Consider the following 23,235-nt stretch of genomic DNA (forward strand, 5'->3'; position numbering starts at 1 on the left):
TTGCTCTATGCTTCTCATGGTTACCTTGGGTTGTTCCAAGTTAGAATAATCAGGATTTCCTGTTCTGGATACCACGTGAATAGTAATCATAACTTTCCAAATTTAGTTTTTACGGCTCTTGAAACTCTGTTATGTGATCGGCTGATGTAATTGCCACAAGAAGTATTGTTTTTAAAGTAAGGAGCCTTGAAGGCAAGAATGTAAAGGCTCAAATGGAATGCATGTGAGGAACTATAGTACTAAGTTTAAGTCCCACACAGGAACTTGAAAAGGTATTGGAGGAAACACATTTAGACCTTTTAAGAATTGAGTTATCAAAAGATACCTTAAATTAAGATTCTTCCTATGAGGAGCGCTTAAAAATGGATAGCGCTGCTAAATAACCTTTTATCGTGCCAACCTGGAGCCCCACATTAGCCAAGTGTAACAGAAAAGATAATATTGTAGGAACTTTACACTGAAACGTGTCTACATTCTTATCTCTGCACCATTTACTGTACTTGTTCCAACGACACTGATAAAGAGATTTAGTTGCTCGCCTTCTGGCCGAAAGCAAGAGCTCCATGACATCATCCGGAAGGTCCCAATCCTTGCATCTCAACCTCTCAGAAGCCATGCGTGAAGGCTGAGTGTGTTGACCTCTGAACGTGACCTTCCTCTTGTGAGAGACTATCCTCTCTTTTTGGAAGATGTATTGGAGGGCAGATGGACATGTCCAGAAGGTCCGGGTACCACGTTCTCCTGGCCCAAAATGGGGCAATTAGGATCATTGCTTTCCTGAACTTTCTCAACCTCCTGATTACCTGAGGGATCACAGGGACTGGAGGAAATGCATACAGAAGTAGAAACTCCCAGTCCACTATGAACACGTCCCCTAGAGCTCCTCTTAGCGGAAATTCCCTTGAGTAGTACAGTGCGCATTTCCTGTTGACAGCGGTTGTGAACAGATCCACTTGCAGGGTTCCCCAAAGGGCGAAGAGCTCTTAAAGGACTTCCCAAGCTATTTCCCACTCGTGGGAAACTGCACTCTGCCTGCTCAAAGCGTCCGACACTCTATTTTGTTACCAGCTAGATAGACTGCCAACAGAGAGATCCCTTCTTGTATTGCCCAGAACCAGAGCTGCATTGCTTCTCTGTACAGTGGTAGTGACCCTACTCCTCCTCTCTTGTTGAGGTAGTACATGGCCACTGTGTTGTCCGTCATTATTAGGAAATGTTTTCCCCGTACAGAGGGCAGGAAGGCCTTCAGCGCTAGTCTGATTGCCCTCAGCTCCAATAGGTTGATGTATAGTTTGGACTCCGATGGAGATCAACAACCGCCAATTATCAATTTGTTGGTGTGAGCTCCCCACCCTGTGAGTGAGGCGTCCGTCACTACTGTTATCTCTGGCCAAGGTTACCAAAAATATTCTCCCTTCAGAATATGTTCTCTGCAAGCCCACCATTGCAGATTCTGTGCTACTCTGGCTGGAACTTGCAACAGATCTGACATTTCCCCTGAAAATTGGGACCATAGAGTTCTGAGGGTCCATTGAAGGGATCTCATCCTCAATCTGGCTTCTGGCACCAGAAAAATACAGGATGCCATAAGACTGAGCAACCTGAGAAAATCAAAGGCCAGTAGATACTCGGCATTCTGGAATTTTATTAACATCTGCAGAATGTTGTGAGCTCTCTCTTCGGGAGGCGAGGCTTTGCCAGAACAAGTATCCAGGACTTTTCCAATAAACTGGAGTTTCTGAGATGGTATCATGTTTGACTTTTTTAAATTGAGAGAAAACCCTAGTTTGTGAAGGAAATGGCAAGTTCTGGACAGATGTTCCTGGGCTTGTTCTGGAGAACGTGTCCTGATCATCCAATCGTAAAGGTAGGGGTAGACGTGAATCCACCCCCGCCTTCCTGAGACTCGCTGCCACTACCGCCATCAACTTAGTGAAAACTCTCAGGCGGAGGTCAACCAGAATGGCAGGTACTTTCTGTCCTTGAGATGGATTGGCACATGAAAGTAAGCATCCTGAAGGTCAACCAGTCTTAGAGTTGGAGAGCCTGAAGGATCTGAGAAAGTGTGACCATTTTAAACTTGTCCTTCCTGAGAAACTTGTTCAAGCTTCTCAAGTCCAAGATGGGTCTCAGTCCTCCGTCCATCTTTAGTATGAGGAAATATGGAGAATATCAACCCTTGTTCCTTTCCTCTACAGGTACATGTTCTATTAAACCTTTCTGTAGCAGGGTTAAGACTTCCTGCAACAGGAGCGGGTCTGGATGTTTGATAGAGTTTTATCCCGGCAGGTGATTCTGAGGTTTCTTTTGAAAAGGAAGGCAGTAACCTTGGGATACTGTTTCCAGTGCCCAAGCATTTGAAGTAATTCCCCGCCATTCTTCCAGATGCTGCGAGATCTTGCCTCCCACTATGGTCTTGTGGGTCAAAACCTCAGTGGTTTTGCCGCACCTGCAGTAGCGGCTGAAGCGACAGTTGCAGCTGCTGGGGCAGATCTAGCACCTATTCCTCTCCCCCAAGGACATTTCCTTTGCCCTCTCTCACTGGCCTGTCCCCTTCCTTTCTCAAATGAGGATTAAAATCGAAAGGGACGACCCCTCCAGGAAGATGAGCCTGTGTAGGGGCGTTGAGGTTGTCGTATAGCGGCACTGAGTGATTTTGCTGCCGCTTTGGCGGTCTGCAGCTTCTCCAAACTTTCATCCGCCTTGCTGCCAAACAACCGCGAGCCGTCAAATGGCATATGAAGAAGCCTGGATTGCACATCCGGTGCAAAACCTGACTTTCTTAGCCACGCAAATCTGCGTAGCACTTTACTAGACACAATGGACCTACTGATAATGTCAGCTGTGTCCAAACCGGATTGAAGGCATTGCCCTGAAACCTGCTTTCCATCCCTTACTATGGATAGGCACACTTCATGTTTCTCACCTTTCTGGATGTGTTCAGCTGCTGCCGACATGCAGTCACCACAGGGTATATGTAAATCTTGCAAGGGTTCAAGTTACATTTGTGGATTTTAAAGCCATGCTCCCCGACGCAAAAAACTTTCTGGACCATGCATCAATCATTTTATCATTCCTATCTGGGGGAATTGCAGGGTATGCAGTATTTCTAGCAGAGGTAGCTGCTTGAACTACCAGACTGTCAGGAGATGGGTGTTTACTGAAGTATTCGGGATCTGAGGGACAGGGTCTATATTTTGACACATACTTCTTATTTACTGCCGGAATAGATTCAGGGTTTTCCCATCCAGTGTTAACCTTCCTTTGTAAGGCTACATGAAAAGGAAGTATGGGGTCTTGCTGAGGTCCTCCTGAAAGGGTGTAAGTCATGTCATGATCGAGAGGTGAATTTCTACTCCATCCCATGAATTTAGTTACCATGGTTATCAATTTTCTATAACTCGCATCAGCATGTTCAGCTGGGTCAGGCTTTTCAAATTAATATTATGGAGATGAATCCAGACCACTTGCTAACTGCAAGTACTCATAAGTCTTGCATCTTAGATTGAGGGTCAATTAACACCTCAGAGACTTGTTTGATACCAAATTTAACATCAGCAGATGGAACTCTTCTGCTGATGAATCTCCTTCATATATGGAGGCCATGGTTCTAAAATAAATAATGTCTACTTTCTGGATGAAACACCTTTTCAGGTGGCATAGACTAACATTGGTGTTGATTTTGTCATTGGAGTGAACGAAGACGTCGACAAAAGCGTCGATGGCGTCGATGTTGTAGTCATTACTTTCGATATTGTCGAGTTAATTTGACACATTCGAAGGAATCATCGAGACCATCAACACTGTCGACTGTGCACTAGAAGTAACCTTTTTTTTTCATCGACACTTTGTGCTCGACCGCCTTCAATAGAGGCTTTGAGGATGTTTTAGACGAGGACTTTGATGACGTATGAGTGTGACACCATTTGCCTGCGTTCTACCTCCTATTTATGCACCGCTAAGCTTTTTCTATGGGGTGTTTGGCAAGATTCCCTGGATGACACATCGACCATTTTTTTGTTGGATTTTCTCGTCTTAGATCTTTCCCCGTCACCTTTTTTGTGAGCAGGTGCATGGTCTTCGTTCGACTTCTTTGAGGGGGTCTGGGCCGCATTCTCAACTTTTTCTTTTTTTTTTTTTAACATAGATGCTCTGAAAGCTTCCCACTTTCTTGGGGAGTCATGTCTCAACGGACATGTTATGACTTCCTCAGACGACGTTGAGGAAGAGGAAGAGGGAGACCGGTGTCGTCTTTTCTTCGCCTTTTAGAGACTTCCTGGATCTACTCCTCGACCTAGATTTTTTATGACTTTTGCTGAAGACTCAGCAGAGTCTTTTCTCCACCTAGAAGAAAACTTTGAGGATTCCTCCCCCACCGCCAGTTTACCTCTTTGTTCTTTTAAAGCCTTATGGGTCATCGACTGACAGTAATCGCACTCATCTATACAGTGGTCGGAACCGAGGCACAAGAGGCAATTCCGATGGGGATCAGTTAGCAACATCCTTCTCCCACATTTCCAGTAATACTATCCCTAGTGTGACGTCCACTGTACCCATGATACCTCACGCGGGTAGGACCCTCACATTCTATTTTTTTCTGACATGAGGTAGCATGAGGAGTAGCGTGAGTACAGATAATCCAAGCAGATAGAAAGAAAAGTAAGACTACAAGTATCCATGCGCCTTCTCTCAGAGGGGAGGAAGGGTGGGTCGCATGTGAATCTAAGCAGATACAAGCATCAGAAATACCATTACGGTGAGTAATGTATCCCTTCTGAGGCTTGTGGGATCTGCTTAGATCATATGCTGTGCATAGATAAGCGAGCAGTACCTGAAGGAGGTGGGATGTGAGAAGGGTCAGGAGCAAATAAATGTCTTAGAACCGCTTGTCCCACTTGAGTATCCGTCTTGGAATGGGTGTCAATGCATTAATGCTGAGTAAAAGTGTGAATAGAGCTCCAAGTAGCTGCTTTGCAAATGGTGTCAAGGGGTACATTTGCAATGAAAGCCAGAGTGGCCCCAATGCCTCTTGCAGAGTGGGCTCTTGGCGTGAAAGGCAGAGATTTTTCAGAAAGGGAGTAACGGCTGGATACAGTTAATAATCCACTTAAAGCTGGCACCTTTAGAGACGCGATCCCCCTCTCTGCCTGTAGCTACGGAGACAAACAGCTGTTCTGTTTTCCTAAGCGGTCTGGTCTTGTTTACATAGTAGAGGACCGCCCTACGCACATCTAGGGTGTGTAGTTTCACCTCAGCCGAGTTTTGTGGGTTTTGGAAGAAAGCCGGAAGCTTGATGGACTGGTTCACGTGGAATTTGGAAATAAACTTAGGTGAGAACCTAGGGTGTGTACGCAAAACCAACTTATCCTTGGGGACTGTAAAGAAAGGATTCTGCACTGACAGAGCCTGAATTTCACTAACCCTTCTTATGGATGTAATAGCTAAGAAGGCTGTCTTATAAGTCAGGTGTTTGAGACTGCTTTTATGCATGGGTTCGAATGGGGGGCCCATGAGTTTAGCTAGCACCACATTAGGGTCCCACCCTCGTGGTGGGTTTGAAATAGGAGGGTGAAGCCTCTTTACTCCTTCCATGAAGGCTTTAACCACTGGAACTTTCCACCACAACGCCTTGTTATGGGAGGTTGTGTATGCTGACAGAGCTGCCAGATGCACCTTCAGTGAGTTAAAAACCAGTCCTGCACCCAGCAGGTGGAGCATGTATTTAACAATAGTTGGAGTGCAATCAACTGGGTTGATGTGTCTATTCTGGCACCAGATAACGAATTTCTTCCACTTGTCAAAGTAGCAGTGCCTCGTGTTAGGCTTCCTAGATTCTTTTAGGATGTCCATATATCTTTGAGGTAAATTGAGATGTCCAAACTCTATGACCTCAGGAGCCATGCTGCTAGGTTCATTGAGCTGGGTAGAGGATATACTGTTTGACCTTGATGCTGGGACAGTAGGTTGTACCAGCCCGGGAGTTTGATGGGTTCGCACGTCGCTAGTCTGCGTAAGTGTGGGAACCACAGTTGTCTCGCCCACATGGGAGCAACTAGGACGAGCGTCATCGATTCCCTGTTCATCTTGTTCACCACCTTCATGATGAGGAGTTGGTGGAAAAGCGTATGCAAACATTCCTGACCAGTTCATCCACAGGGCGTTTCCCTGGGAGCCTGGTTGTGGGAATCTGGACGCGAATCTGGGGCATTGTCTGTTTTCGCTTGTGGCAAATAGGTCTATGGGGGAGAAGAGATCTGCTACGATTTCTCTGTGTAGACACCATTCGTGATCCTCTGGTAGGGGATCTCTGCTTAGTGCATCCGCTAGAGAATTGAGATCCCCTGGAACATGTTGCGATGACAGGAAGATGTTCCGTCTGAGTGCCCATGTCCAAATTCTCTGGGCAAGTTTGGACAGATTTGGCAAACGAGTCCCTCCCTGCTTGTTTATGTAAAACATGGCTGTAGTGCTGTCCGTCCGAATCTGCACTGACAGATTCAGCAGGTAGGGCTCGAGCGCTTGATGCGCTCTGAATACTGCCAGATGCTCTAGCAGGTTGATGTGATTCTTGGCCACTGAGTGAGATCAGAGACCCTGAGCTGTGTGGTGGAGGAGGTGAACTCCCCACCCTGTCAGGCATGCATCGGTTGTGACTACCGCCTGTATCTCGGGATCTTAAAAGGGTTTCCCCTTGGACAGATTTTCTCTTGTCCATCAGTGAAGGCTTTGTACCAGTGTTGGCGAAACAACCACTAGATCGTCCCACTGACCACTTGCCTGAGACCACTGTTTCGCCAACCATTCCTGCATGGGACGCATGTGCAGGCGCGTGTGGGGGACCAGGTAAATACATGATGCCATTATGCCTAGCAAACACATTGCTTTGCGTACCGTTATCCGACGACTGGCCTGATATTGAGGAATTTGCAGTAGTATATTCCGAATTCTCTCCTCTGATGGAAAGGTCAACCCCTCTTGTGTGTCTAGGATCGCTCCTACGAACTGTTTGGAGGTGCTTGGCACCAGACTTGACTTTCTCGTTTATTATGAAACCCAATTCGAAGAGGTTGATTGTTCTTTGAATGTTCGTTCTGCAAATCGCTGGGGTTTCCCCCGTGATGAGCCAGTCGTCTAGGTAAGGGTACACTGGGATTGCCTCCCTGCATAGGTGTGCTGCCGCCACCGCCAGTGCCTTGGTGAATACCCTTGGAGCCGAGGCTATTCCGAAGGGCAGTACCTTGAACTGGTAGTGCCGACTGTCCAACTTGAAGTGCAAGTACTTTCTATGCGCTGGGAACATGGAAATATGGAAATATGAAAATAGGCATCTTTCATGTCCAATGTTGCCATGTAGTCCCCCTTTTTTAGGAGGGGATTACCTCTTGAGAGTTGTCATGCAAAACTTTTGGGGCTTGACATATTTGTTTGCAGGCCGTAAGTCTAATACTGGGCGCATTGTTAAATCTTTCTTTGGTACAAGGAAGTAAGTTGAATAAATACCCTTGTTTACCTGGTGTCCCGGGACGAGTTCGATCGCGTCCTTTGTTAGCAAATTGACGATCTACTCAATGTGGTCGGGAGAATGTGTTCTTTGTCGTGGAGGGTGGTTTCGGGGACGCTCTAACAGTTCTATGCAGTATCCTGCGGACACTGTGGACAGCACCCATCTGTCTGATGTGATCCCTTCCCAAGCTTGGGTGAAGTTGGAAATGCGTCCTCCTACTGGGGATGCGCGAGAAGGGACCCTGAGCGGAGCGTCACTGTTTTGGTGGAGGCATGCCGCCGCCTCTACTGGGGCTGCCTCTACCTTTACCCCGTCCTCTTATTCCTCCTGCTATAACCTTGGGTAGACTGTTGGTTTTTGTTCCACTGCGTACCTTGGCCCTGGGAATAGTTTGACCCTCTTTGGGAATTTTGTCCGCATGTGGGGTGAAAACTGCCATTACCCCTTTGATTAGGGGGTTTGGTGGTTAGTTGACCTAGGGGCTTGAGTGTTTCATACTCGTCCTTGGCATTTTTCAGCGCGTCCTCGACAGCCTTACCGAACAATAGATCTGGCTCCATCTGTTTGTCTAACAATGATGCTTGGGTTTCGGCCTTGAATCCAGACTGCCGTAACTAAGCATGTCTCTTGATAACAGTACCCTCTGCTATCAATCTACCGGCCTTATCGGCGGCATCAAAGGTTACCTTTAAAATGCAACTGGATACGGCTCTTCCTTCCGCTGAGATTCGTACCAATTGGCTCTTTAGGGGCTCTGGGGCGGAATCTATGAGTGCCGCGACTTCCTCCCACTGGTGGCAGTTATAACTCGCCAGCAGGGTGGTGGAGTTGGCGATTCTTGCTTGGCAGGCGGAATTGGAGCAACGTTTCTGACGAACCCATACATTTTCTTACTCTCCTTGTCGGGAGGAGCTTCTGATAAGGATGTTCCTGCCCTCTTGCGGGTGTTTGTAACGACTAGGGAGTCCGGTTTCAGATGCCCTCTTATATACAGTGGGTCTGATTGGGCTTCTCAATCCTGGGGTTGACTGCCCTGGTGAGGTTGGGGTTTACCAGTGAAGGATCTATTCTTCTTTGGATTGACCTAAGGATAGGGATGGCCTGCGCAACAGGTCTCCTTTCTCCCACCAACTCTTGGGCAAAATCTCTTTCCTCTTGAGCACCCTGGGTGTCAATGTGGAAGTGGTTTGCTGCTCTAGATAGGGCTTCATTTAGGAGGGGCTGGTTGTCGACGGGGGAGTCGGTAACCGGTGGTTCTTTATCTACCGGGGAATCTACCCTGTATATTTCTGGGTCCTCCTCTTGCTCCTCTTGTTCCTCATCGTCCCCATAGTAGCCTGTCCCAGTCTGTTCTACCAACATGCCCAAATCTGTATCCTCACCAAGGGAGGATCTTCTTGTTCTTGAGAATAAGGGTGAATGTGGAAGGGATCTGAAGACCGTGTTGTTTCGAACCGGGGCTTTTTACTTGGGGGGATTGGATCCTTGGAGCCTGAGGGTGCTGACACGTCGGGGTTATAAGTGAGAAAATGTTCGGGATTTTTAGCATAGAAATCTGCCAATGATGACATTCATGACATGACTATCTGGTTTAGTGAGGACATACTCTCTTAAACTGGGAATGACTCTGCCTGGGGGAAGTTTTCCTGTCTCATCTATAATAGAGGTGTGAGACCTGTCTGTGTTTGAGTGGAGTGGAATGTTTCTGCGGTGTGGAATTAGGCTGAGACTGCTTCCTCGGTTTTCCCCCTTCCCCGTGGCTGGAAGAGTGTTTACCCTGCTTCTTTCGACGCCTGGCGTCAAGCTTCGGTAGTGGTGGTACTATCCTTCGACCGTGTAGGTTGGGATTCGGGAATGGGCGTTACTTGGGCTGCTGACGCCAACGCCTAGAGTGCGGTCTGGGGATAGAGGTCAGTTTCGTCTTCCAACGATCGAACCTCGGTTACCTTGGGGAGCGAGGCACTCTTGGCAATAGTGGATGATTGCCTGGCGTCATGCGGCGATCTAGATCGCGAATGCCCAGAGGACGCCGATTCGGACTGTTCCCTATGGGCTTCTTTCCGAGAGCTCGACGTGCGCGTCGAGTCTCGGTGGGACTTCGTGTGTTTGGAAGTGCTGTGGGTTGCGCTTACGTTGCCGGGGGTCTTCCCCATAGCCGCCCTGCCGGACAACCTTCCAAGGTCGGGGACCTGCGCCTGGCTGTCTTTTGACACTGTGTTGCCCTCGCCGTCCGAAAGTACGGCGTCGCTGCCATCGCTGAAGGCACCCTCCGCGGCCATGGCCTCTTGACGCCTGGCGTGGTGGGCCCAACGCTTGGTGGAATGTCTTTTAGTGTTTTAGGTTTGAACCTACTACGCGCACTGCAATTTGCCTCGGGGTGATCCCTTGGCAAGCAGAGATTGCACGTGGCGTGTCTTTCAACCCAAGGATACTTGCGGTTGCACTTTGGGCAAAATTGGAAAGGGGTACACTCCATACGCACCTTGAGGCAGAGGGCTGGTAAGTCTATGAATATATATATATATATATATAAGAAAATTAGAGTAGAGTATGTCCACCCCCCACTCTCCGTACTTGTAGGGCCGAGGCCCGGGCCGAGGCCAGAGGCTTTCCTAGGCCCACTCTGTCGTGAAGCTCTCGACGGTCGCTTTCTTCTCCGGTTCGGCGTCGAGTGTCAAATTTCGGCAACTCGACGTTACTGTGGAGAAGAAGGGGAAATAACAATATTTTTCAAAGTATGGCTAATGCCAGGGAACTCCGCTGAATGCTTCCGACCAGTATGGCGGAAAAAAACAATCCGAGGGTCCTACACATGTGAGGGATCATGTGTACAGTGGACGTCACACTAGGGATAGTATTACTGGCACGCCCTGTGTCGACACCCATTTTCGAAAAACAAACTAATACTCCGCGACTTCCACTAGATGTCGGCCTATGCACAGCATGTGATCTTAGCAGATTCCAAAAGCCTCAGATATATATATATAATGAGCAATATGTGGGAGGACACAATACATTTGAAGGAGACATTTTCTCGTTCGTCTGGGTTGAAGGCGAATGTTTCAATGTCATAGATAATGAGCCTGTCCTTAGAGCAGGAGACTTAAAAGCGCAGTCCAAGACATCCCTTCGATGGGCAGGGATTGGTCAGATACCTGGGGATGGACCCCCAACCCCTCATATGCATCAACTCCAAAGGCAAACTAACCGCCCTTGGCGGAACAAAATAAGAAAGATCTCAATAGTAGGAGTTGTAGGTTTCGTGACTGGGGAAGATTGCCATTGTTAAAATGAACATACTTCGCCACCTTTTATATGCTTTTCAGGCATTGCCGATACGTAAGCCAGAGAAGGTCCTGAAGGCAATACAAGGGGATATCATCCATTATTTGTAATGGGAAGAAGCCTTGAATTAGAGAAGGGGTTTTGTATCGGCCCAAGAGGAAGAGGGGTGCTCCAACATAACCAAATACTTCCAGGCAGCACATTTGAGGGTTCAACAGAATGGGGTCGGACCATAATAAGAAACACTGGGTCCAGATTGAGCAGACTATCGCCAGTGAATACATGTAGAAGATACTCTGAGGGCAGATAGACCGAGAAGTATTATGGGAAACTCAATAACGAAGGGTGCGTTAGAGATATTGGATAAGGTAAACGGGAGGCATAATTTGGGCCCATGGCCTACACCACTTTTCAGAAACCCAACATTCACTCTGGGGATGGAGTATAAAATGTTTCTGAAGTAGATTAGACTCAAGACATTTGCATTGCTGCCAAGAGCTCGGAAAGATCACTTTGCATACCAGCACATTAAACACTGGGTGTTGACTACATCTGTGAGGGAGGGGGCAATTAAACCATTTTGGGCGGGAAAAGGTAGTAATTGACAGTGAATCTAACAGGGGCCTAATCCCTGCCATGCATAGTATATTACTGGGTAAAAGGGAGCAATGCCAGATGTAAGGCAGGAAACGATGGAAGCGAGACACAAACAGGCAGTTTACTAATAAGGAATGGGACCTGCCAGCACGGGGGGGGGGGGGGTCTTTGGGCCATACACAAGCACACAAAACCGGGAATTCCAATGTAAAAATGTTCACAGATGGCACTATACTCCTAGCAAACTGAAGAAAATGTATGGAGGGATATTCCCAATGTGTTGTAGGGATGCCCGAAGCTGCGCCATTTTTGTCAGGAGGTTAAATCAAAGATTGATGAGATCACGTGCAGGGTGTGAACCTCAATATGGCAATGGAGTTACTAAATATCCCTGCAACAAACAAAGCCAGATCACAGAGGAAGTTGAGTATATTACGGACCAACCTACTGCTTTGTGCCAAACTGTGTACAGCACGAAGTTGGTGCAAGCAAGCGATTCCTTCCCTAATACAATATTACATGGTATGGGAGACCCTCAGTATGTAAAAGGAAACATTTACTGCAGTTGTACATGAGAGGATTTGAATAAATGTAGGGTCCCTTTCTAGAATATGCACTTAAACATATTAATAAACTCTACACTTCACAGCAAGGAATGTCATTTCATCGACAGCTATTTTTGCGACAGGTTTTTTTTAACGAAAATATTTAGCTGAAAAAAACCATGCAAAAATCTTTTTTTGGGGTGGTCCACCCCCAAGTCCACTCCCCTATCATTTTGTTACTATTTCTGACCCCACAACCCTTTATATGCCGCCCTATATATTTTTTCGATGGGTTTTGTCTGCAAAGGTTTTTCATAAAAAAACCTGTCAAAAAAATAGCGGTTGATGAAAGGACTTTGTACCTACAGAGATTGCAAGGCATGATACCAGAAGGAGGGGGTGAGATAAGAACAGCATCGGAGGCATGATGTATAGTAAGGTGGTAGACCTGGTGGGTGGGGAATCATATAGGAAGGGTAAAGGTGAGGAAGTTCGAGATTTATCGAAATGCTAATGGTGTTTAAGTGACATAACATTTCAAAGATTTGGTTGAACAACATTTTTTTACAAAGACATTTTCCATTACAGTTCTTGGGTCTGTCGGGACATGACCTGTTAAAAGTACACCCGAGTGAACCAGTCCAGGCTTATGTACAATGCCTGTCCAGCGGCCAGAGTTAATGATCAGATACTTTGCAGGCATTACAAAACCATTTCCTCCCATTTGCACAATGCTCCGCAAACATCGAGAAGAGGCAACAGTTCCACTTGCCATCTATAAATTAGACTGTTTGGAAAAGTGCCCCAAAGCTTATTTCTCCAATTTTCGACATCAGAGCAAAGAATGGCACTGCGTGTGTTTATTTTCTGTTAATGGTCTGCCGCAAGGTGATGGTTCTGTATCCGAACAACCCTATTGGGGTCCCTTTTATTTTGCGTTTTTTGTTTCTTTGTATTCACTAATAAAAAGGATTTAAATCTAAATAACTCAAGCACAGCACTGTCCTCTTAATGTGCACTGCAGGACTGACAGGGCTACCGGAGGAATGCAATGTCATCACTTCTCAAAAGCAGGAAGAACGCATCATAACCCGTTACTCTCCAGCAGCAGCTTCCATGGGAAACCGACAAATACAAACACAGCCTGCTACTAACCCAAATTTAAACACGTGGAGATAGATATATATATACATAGATATATATATATATATATATATATATATATATAACAGTTGTTGGTCTTCCAAGGCATAAATTAGTTTTCAACAATTGATTAGCAGAGTTTGCTAATTAAATGTTTTTTGATTAGCAAACAGACCCATTTAATTAGCAATTTTGTACTGATAGTGTTAATGTCACAAGACATTATTTGTACCCATGACATGAGCAACAATAGAGCAGTTATGCGTACTGCTGAAATAAGACATTAATGAGAGGAGTCAGGCCTTGCCAATTCTTTGAATTTCAGCTAGACCTGCAGGTCGGGTAACTTACTTTACATATTCAGCCTATGAGAAATGCACTCAACCCATAGGAACAGAGCAACAAATTTAAAATGCGATTTCTGTCAAATGGTGCATGTTGCTACAAACCTACTTTGTTTTTCACACTGCTGCCTCCCGGAGGCCAGCCTTTCAGAGTGAAACTTTTATTTGATATGTACTGCAAACAAGGTAGATGTTAAATTAAAGTTTCAAACATCTCTTGTAAATGCTACTCGCCCTTCATAAAATCTACTTGACTATGCGAGTGGGTGAAGAGACTTTGCAAGCCATAGATGAGTCTGTAAAATGTAAAGGTTAGCTGCATGAATGGACACAAATAAATAGATATGATGAAAAGGCTCTGAAAACAGTTTGGCCAGTTGTATCCCACAGGTGGTAATATATAATACAATCAAATAATACAATCATAAGCATAAAGCAAAGCGAGCACTGGAGGTCAACTACAGTGTTTGGTATTGAAGAAGATCGGTAGATGTACATACTGGATGAACTACTGATCATTACTTTGCAGAAGCATCAAGTTCGCTTTGTATTCATTATGTAAGAGGCAAAAAAGACTAAGCAAAGTGGATTGAGTAGCAGGTAGAGAACTAGGTGGAATATTGTAGTTCGTGGTCATCTCACTTTCAGGGTACCTGGATAAAGCAACAGGGTGATAATATAGAATATCAAGGAGTATGGGTTGAGCACCAGTAGCAAGATGTATGCAACCTGCAGGTTACAGAACAATGTTTGTCAAAAGCATTTGATTATGTGATCATGTGTATTTTCGAAAGTGTTCACTTGTCAATATGGTGCAGCGTTCCCAACAAAATGAAATATAGTTGACACTGACATTTAGATACACTAACCTAACCTTTACTGTAAAGCATGGAGATGATGCAGTGTTTTACAGTATCAATACTGTCATTATGCATTATGTAACAGCTTAAACTGGAGGAATAGAATTGCATGACTATCCTTTAAGAAAAATATAAAGTTGACACATCTTTTTGCCAGACAGGATATAGAAAGCTTAATAAAAGTATCATCCCGATTACTTCTTAATTACAATTATTTGAAAAAGGAAAAAAAAAATCAAGCCTAGCACTCCCACACATGCCTTTGGCGCTCACGAGTGAAGGAGACGATTACTGCTGCACTTTCTCTGCATTAGCACTTGAAGTGAACAGAGAAAAGAGGGTGAAGAGAGCACCGAGGGTAAGATAGGAATGCAGGGCGAGCTGTGCTTTCATTGAAGAGGGCAACTTAAATAGCTAACTTTGCTACACAAGTGTCCATTTGATTAGCAAACCTACAGAATTGCATAGCAAATTGCTATGCAACACCACTTATTTTATGTCTTGGTCTTCGGTAGCATCATTGCATTAAATATCGGGTAGTATTCTCAAAACAGAAAAAGTGTTTAATCCTTTCTTTATTCAAAGCTTAAAAGTAAGCAGTCCTGTAATTTCCCCCACATGGTCATAGAGGCAACCCCCTGAACATATTCACAAATGTTCTAAAATAATTAGAGCATCACGATTGTTCCTGCCAGTGTACATACACCGCTCACAAATTGTATATTATTTCTATGCAATCACTCTGTATACATATTTCTTCCATATCGACAGTCTTCTTAAAGATGGGAGCAAATTCGCCCTAAAGTTCACAACAAAATGACCTTCCACTTTAGATGAATAAGCAAAACTTAATCTCAATAAAATAAAAAATAAAAATAAATCCAAGAGTAAATGGACAGAGGTAGGCAAGGGCATTGAAATAGCTAAACAGTATCTGCTATTGGTAATTCTATTCCTTACATTGGCAACTGGTGTTAATCATTCTTCCACCTCTCATTTTGCAAACAACTTTTTTGGCAGCACGTGTATGCCTCCCAACTCTAGTGTGACCCCCTTTTTCATTACATTTAATATCATTTAAAGGTATCATCTTTATACACTTTCCTTTAGTTGAGTGTGCAAGAACAATGTGCAGAAAACCTTCCAAAAATAAAGAAAGTGTCAAAATACCTGTTGATCATGTCATCCAGCTTGGCCAGGTCAGTGTGAGGAAATGCAGGCTCCTCATCTTCAAGCTGGGGTGGTGCATCCCCTTGGCCCTGTTCATCAGGAGGACTAACAGGAGAATTTTCATTTGAAGAATCAGGTGAGGAAGTCTATAAAATCAGCCAAAAAAACAAATCAAAAGACCTACATAAAAAGCATTAAACAGAAACTGAAGAAAAAATGAAACGTGCAACACATACACACGCAGCTTCCACTTGTGAAACTATATACTTATTAGTCTAATCCAACTTGCGATTTTGCTGGCTGCATGTGCATAATTTGCATTTGTTGCTCCGTCTCTAAAATACCCAGACAGATATACTTTAATTCCTTTCCATTTGGTTGGGTCTGTGTTGAAACCTGGAAAAATCTGCACTTCTGCAATGTTCTTTCTTTTTGGATACCTTCAGGGCTTAACCTCACCTCCACATTTGCAAAAACCAGTAGGAGAGGACCAGCTTCTCTACAGTCAGAGTTGTCCCCTACCAAACCTTCCTCCCACTTAATCTGAAAGCTTTTTTCACCAGTACCAGGGCCTCTAGTGTGCCCAAGCATACATGGTCCCCTCATTATCCCAAAAATCCCCACCAACTGTACATGCTGGTAATCCAGAATATGAATGCAAATCACTGAGTTCACAAACCTCGCACATTTCTCTTATAACTAGATTGGAGTTGATGCCACAATGTGCAATAGTACATTTTCTGATCCAGATTCCTCAGTTTACAAAGAAAGTATGTGGGAGTGTTCAGTGTGTACAGGACTCTTGGCGAAATCCTGCTGCTCTAGAGTCTGCTATTTATTGCCATTGACTGGAGGACCTTTTCTTCAAAAACTCTCAACGCAGAGAGTGTGGGAGTGTTCAGTGTGTTCTTTGTGGAGCGTGAGGAGCTCGAGGAACCGCTCCCTCTCCCCCCTCCTTTGTCCCCTTGGGATTCAGTAACAGAAAATTTGGTGCACATGGAAACGAGAAATTAACCGCTGACGTAATCCCAGTTGAGGCGCTGTGATTCTGCAGCAGCGGTGGCTGCATTCGCCAGGTGGTCAGTGAAAACGATGCTGCCGCTCTGCCCGATCGGAACCTGCAAGTGACAGAGAATGTGCGAGAGAATCGAATGACTGTCTTACCCTTGTAGGGGAAGGGTGGAGGAGGAACGTTGGAAAAGCGGAACCACTAAAGAGTAGGGCGACATGTCTCTGACACTTAAGAAGGTGAGTTACCTTTTTCGAAAGAGGAGCTGCAGAATGAATGGCAAGGTCTCGCCAGAGCACTAAACCCCGGTGAGTTAGGCGTAGTCTAGGCTGCTGAAGACACCCCACCCCTCCTTTGAGCATACAAAATCTGCATAAAACTGCTGACAGGGAGGTGAAAACTGTAGCGGAAAGGTCGGCTGACGACCACGATGAGTATGACTGTAATAAAGGGGATGGGCCAACAAATCCCCATATACCTTCGATATCTGTACCTGCTGTAAGCATTACAGGATTTAACGGGGTTAGAAATCCACTGGGATGCAATCACAGTATTTTAGAACAGCACAAAAGCGAGGATGATGGTGCGTTATTTGAATCTATGGCTGTTAGTGCTGATCCTGCTATGAAGATGGTTGGCAGCCCAGCGGATAAAAGCTCCAATGACCTTAATCACACAATCTCCATACATAGTTTAAGGGACTGTGACGTTCTGCCTTTGACACCGGTATGCAAAGACTTGAAAGCAAAGTCATCGAACGTTGATTACATTGACCCAAATGAAAGGAGAAACCCTCTGGCGGTCGCTGATCGGCTCATTAAAGAGCGGATTGAGATGAATTAAAACAAAAAAATACAACCAAGGATAAACAGCAGCCCAGCATTTGTCTCAAGAAAAAACAAAAGAAATGAATCACCTTTCAAATGAGATGATCCCAGCACTTCAGCCCAAGGCGGAGCCCGAGGCGGGGCAGGCTTTTGGCCCAAAGTTGCGATCCCTTCACAGATACTCACAATTTAGTGAGTGAAGATGAAAAAAGAACTTAGTGTTCAAGGAGGAAGCAACCTGAGAAAAGTAGTAGAATTCATTCTAGCCCTACGACTGCTGTTTGCTGCTCACAAAAAATATCTATAAAGGAAGGATGCCCCTGTCATACACAAGTTAGAACAGCTGCAAGGAAAGAAAGGCAGCTGGATGACTTAGAATCCTCAACAGGCAGCTCATCGTCCGATGATTCATATGATAGCTTGCATCAAGCGCAACAAAATTACAGGTTTACCAGTTAACTGGACCCAATGAAGGTGAAAAAAAAAATATGAGAAAGGAATGGAGTCCAGGTGAACACAACAAATGGACACCAGAAACTATAATAAACGAGTTAAGGCCTAACTTAATGTCAGCAACAACAATCGCAATTGCCCCTTTGGCTAAAATTTACGAGCAATTTAGTGAGAGTTATAGAGACCAAAATACTCTCATTGCATTAGTTAATGAAAAATGGTGGAAGTTGAAATGGACTTGAAAGAACTAAAGATCCAAACACAAAAGGATATGTATAAAGATGAGATGTCCCCTACCATATTAAGAGATGCTTTAAGAACCTCAGGAGAGGATGAAATTTTATTAGCAGAGGTGGCCAAAGAGGCTTTAGCGATTTTTAAAAAAAGCACATGGGTGAACAGCAGGTGATATAGGAGAACTCTGTCATGGAGTTAAGATGGTTGCCCGTACAGGATGGAACCAGTGAAACGAAAACCAGCCAAGGACAAAGATGTCCGTCTAATGCAAATCCTGCAAGTAAAGAAAAATTGAGTAGGGTTGGTCAACAGAGTTAAGATTCAAACAACAGATCCAACAGGTCCCGATAATCCTATCTCACTCATTAACAAGTTGGCACAAAGTGATGACTAGGCGTTGCCCTCTACGTCTAGAAAGGAAAGGTGGATGGCTGTATATTGACCCAGAAAATGTAGTACCCACGAAAAGAGCCAAGAAATCTCTAAAAGCAAGCAAATAATGGGGCCCGTAGCTCCGCCAGTGGTGGTCTAAGTTGATGGCCATCAGGTAAATGACAAGGAACCTACGCCATCAGGTGGTGAATCTGCAAATCCGACGACAAAGGAGACCTATCCAATCTTCAATAAGGAGAGAAACCCAACAGAAACTAACCAACTCTGCAAATGCCATAGTATCAGGTCAAAAGGACAACAAAAAACATGACGAAAGGCAAGAATTCAAATTCTGAAAATGCCTGTAATTTTCTGAAACATCTGAAGGCTTTGAATATTACCATTCAAACTATGGCTGAGAAACCGAAGAAAAAGCAAGACACGTCAAGTCAAGACATAATAGAAAAAAACACTAGTTCCTAAGCTTGGGCCCTCTGCAAATCTATTATCTCGAGAAGAAAGAGATGACAATGCTACTATGGATGATTAAACATGTCCCCATATGACATAACAGATGAAGATGATGCTGAATCTCCTGGTGTGAGTGCGAAACAAAGATCTATTTCTGTGTCTGATTGAGGTTGAATTAAGTGCAAAGCCAGTGGATAGTCAACGCTCAGAACAAGTCTAGAAAAGTATGGTATATGAACCCTCACCTGAAAAAGAAATAAGTACCAAGGCAGAATGTTTCCGTCAATGACTCAGATTATTTTAAAACAAAAGAGGAGCGAATAAAGATAGGATTAGATAAAGTATGAGGTATAACATCAGACCATCAGACACGGCAAAAAAGATGATAGAGAAGCCATTCCAGTCAATGGAAGTAAAGAAGAAAGAATACCCACTGAAGTTGGCAGAACATGTGAATAAGCAACCAAAACCCATTAGTTGTAAAGATAGATGCTCAAAAGAAGTGAATAAGGAAAAGATCCAGCAAAAAAGGTGGATCAGCGAGGTGGCAGTAAGGATACTATTGGAAACAAACTAGCCGATGACGGCTTAATTCTAAATAGATATAAAAGTGCTGCAACTGCTTCATCATCTACCGGCCATGAAATTAATTTCAACCTCCAATATAAAAACTGTTGAATTCATTGAGGACTCTTCTTTGAACAGATTAGTGCTACATATATACTCGAAAACTGTTGGTGACTTGATACTGGATAATGCCCAGGACCTATGGGACCTAAATTGTGAGAAGGAGATTAGAACAAAGAAATCTGGAGAAAGAAGTGGGCAGGTTGGCAGATAAAAAAGGCCATGCATCTTTCATGTCAGCGGCATCCATAGAGATGACATTGGAGCCAACGATGCCCATAGATAATAAACAACATGAGATTGATGAACATGAGTTAGCCCATAAAGAATTCATGGAATTTAATAAACTAAAAAAAAAGTTTAGAATTACAATTGAAAGCCAGATTCAAGGAATAGACTCAGTCAAGAACAGCAATGTCGTGAAAACGAAAGACATGGACTGTCGGCTCTCTAAATTCCAAGAAGGAGAGTTAACATGCATAGCCAAAGAAAGATTAAGTGAAATCAATGGGCTGCTGGAATACGCAAGGTTTTGGGCACTTAAAATGGAGATCCCGAAAGCTGCTACTGCAGTTTGACATTATATATCTAAAAGAGACGTGGCTGAAAGAACCGTCCATTGTTGAAGGTTATGAAGTAGCTTTTAATCCCGTGAAAATACAATCCAAAGGACGTCCATTGTTGGGCCGGATTACTTTGATCAAAAGACTAAATGGATTTTAAATCCTGAAGTCAATTAATCCATCTGCCTACATACAGTCGATTACGATTGGGCTGAGAGATCACGCAGGGAAAGACAAGTCAATAATTGATATTGTAAATGTTTATTGGCAACATAAAGTAATAGGCAAGACAGATTTCATGGTACAGATATGCGAACTGCTTGAAAACATAACAGCTGCTGAAGAGAATGCACACATTCTTTGTGGTGATTTCAACATGGATCTTAAATCTGAACGAAATAGACAAAAAAAGAAAGATCCAATACGAGCAGTCGTCCTTGAAGAACTAGACGCTAGAAACATGGATAACCTTAATGGAAATATAGAGAGCGACATAACTCCAAACGTGACGTGGGAACGCGATGATCAAAGTTCCATCTTAGATTACATGATCACTTCAAAAAACATGACAATGAAGATCTGGGAAATGAAAGTATCAAAACACCACAAAGCGATCACAACTTATTAATAACCTTGTTTGAAAATAAAGTTACGCACCGTAGTGACTACCTTACTCCTAGTCTAGTCCCATTTCCTCCACTTATGGGACATTCCTCCGTCCTGTGCGACGGGACCAGAGCACTTTGTAAAAAGCATCACATTTTTCAAAAATGTGTCTTTTATGCGGGGTACCACACGCGGCCATAACCCCGCCCTCCTTAGCTCCGCCCAGCGCATTGCCCATCAGTCCTTTTCTATCGCAAGGTCTATGACCTTCAAGCAATAAAAGAGGAAACATTTTAGAGGAGACGAAGGGCAGGCGTACAGAGGAAAGGGGACCATGGACTCACAGGAATCACGGGTGGATAGAAACTCCTTACTGAAACAGGTTCCTGAGCATCATGCCTGGAGCTCATGTCCAGACAGTAATGCTTACAAAAAGCCGATGGGGAGGCCCGCGTAGCCACTTTCGCGATAGTCTCCCAGGGAACATATTTTTGGAAGGAAAAGGCAGCCGCCTTACCCTGCAAAAAAAGACCATGAATTCCCTTTGGGGCCCGAAGACCCTGAATGGTATACGCCTTCGAAATACACGCCGCGATCCACTGTGAGATGGTCGCTTTCAAAGCCGGCTTTCCTTGCGGATTTCCGAAGGTCACAAAAAGCTGCAAAGAGTTCCTAAGCTCAAATGCTCTGTCCAGATAGAACTTGAGGGCTCTTCTAACGTGCAGGCAGTGCAGAACCCTTTCGGCCACTGAGGCGTGTCTGGGAAGAATACAGGCAATGAGATTGACTGATTCAAATGAAAATCAGACGACCTTCAGAAGAAAGGCAGGATTCGTTCGCAGGACAACCTTATCCTTATGAAAAGTAAGGAATGGATGTTACACCGACAAGGCCTGAAGCTCACTTGTAAGCCTTGCCGAAGTCAGCAATCAAAAAGGACACTTTCCACAAAAGGTACTTAAAATCTACAGTAGCCATGGGCTCAAAAGGCTTATGACAAGGCCGTAAGGACCACATTCAAATCCTACCTTGGATGCAGGTTGCGAACAGGAGGATAAAGATGCACCAGGCCCGGAAAGTGTCTTAATGACTGGTTTAGACAGTGAAAAAGAGCACTGGTCAGTGGACAAATAAGTGGCAACAGCGGATAACTATGTCCTGCAGGACAAGACATGGATGACAGACTCTACCAGATGTGAAACAAAAGACAGGGCCATGTCAATAGTAGCCTCCCTGGGTTCCAGCTGCCTGTCAAACACCAGTGACAGAACCGTAGCCATTTGCTTCTATACTGATCTTGTTGAGGGCTTCCTGACCGCTTGAATAATGCGCATGTTATCCGCAGACAAATTGAATCGCACTAAAGATCTGAACTCGTGACAGTCAATAGTGGGCAAGGGTCCTGGAAGGGAGCGCCCACCGACAGATTGCTGAGAGACGACCACCACAAGAGGTCCACCCTCATGAAATGTGGAGCCATTATCATTTTGGAATCTGGATCCACTGCTTGAAGCCAGGAGCTCCGAAGAGCCATCCACCTGCGTCCGCCTCATCTTGAGACGAGCAAGTGGAAAAGCCAGCACGCACAAAGGCTTGAGGCGCAGAAGCCTCTGGAACCACCAGGCCAACATGCTCTCAGACTGCATAAACACCTGACACGTGGCGAACAGATCTGCCATTCTGTCCTTAGTCGGGTACACTCTGCAATCAATCATGTTCCAACAAAAACCCAGGAAAATCAAGTCCTGAGATACCGTCATGGAGGATTTCCACCAGTTCACCGACAGCCCAAGGTGGAACAAGAGCTGGAGGAGAGACTGAAGGTTGCTCGAGGCTTTCAGTGGACAAGGACTGCCAGCAGCCAATCGTCCAAGTACAGATGCACATGGATACCCTGTAGCCGAAGATAAGCTGCGATGACCGATATCATCTTCGTAAAGACATGCGGTGCCGAAACCAAACGGGAGCACACGAACGTGGAAATGCCCCCTCCCGACCCCATGGAAAACCGTAGGTATTTCCGATGCGGGCTCAAAATGAGGATATGCATATAAGCATCCTGAGCCAGTTGGTCTCCTGTAGATAGTCCATTATCTGACAGGGGGTGATCTTTTTGAATTTCTCTTGGGGAAAAGAAACATTGAACTGTGAAAGGTCTAGGATGGTGCGCAGGCCAGCCTGGTTGGGTTTGGGCACCATGATCAGACAGGAATAGAAGCCCTCCACTTGTTCCCCTACGGGAACGGGTTCCACCACCTTGAGATCCAGAAGCTTCTGGACTTCGGCTCTGAGGGAGGGCGTCCCCGACTGCTGGAATGGAGGATTGATGGATGGGTGGGGTAGGGGTAAGGGGCCAGCAGAAGCCCATCCAAGCTACTGACAAAACCCACCAGTCCTTGGTGATGGTCTGCCACACCTCCCAGTGAGACGCAATGCGCCCTCCCACCAGGGTCTCGTTTTAGTGTCGAAAAACCCTCATTTAGCGGGCTTCTCAGAGGAGAAACCACAGATCCTGAGAAGGCGTGCGAGGACCGAGAGAAAAACCAGCCTCGCTGCTGACGCTTGTCATGACCGCAGCCTCCAAGGAGTCAGGTTTAGCCCAACTGCCTCGGAAGCTGGGTC

At 45.0% G+C, this 23,235-nt stretch overlaps 1 protein-coding gene across 3 annotated transcripts in view; it reads right to left on the minus strand.

Moving 5' to 3' along the window:
- The window catches only part of USP9X (ubiquitin specific peptidase 9 X-linked), a 2,614,063-nt gene that overhangs the window by 2,324,888 nt on the left and 265,940 nt on the right, over nucleotides 1-23,235 (minus strand). For all 3 annotated transcript variants that reach the window (XM_069636534.1, XM_069636533.1, XM_069636535.1), the window contains exon 3: nucleotides 15,449-15,594. In XM_069636534.1, the coding sequence (XP_069492635.1) occupies nucleotides 15,449-15,594 (146 nt within the window). The remainder of the gene's footprint in view (nucleotides 1-15,448; nucleotides 15,595-23,235) is intronic.

Source organism: Ambystoma mexicanum, chromosome 7p (genome assembly GCF_040938575.1).
Source record: "Ambystoma mexicanum isolate Mex_15411 chromosome 7p, UKY_AmexF1_1, whole genome shotgun sequence".
Taxonomy (NCBI): Eukaryota; Metazoa; Chordata; class Amphibia; order Caudata; family Ambystomatidae; genus Ambystoma; species Ambystoma mexicanum.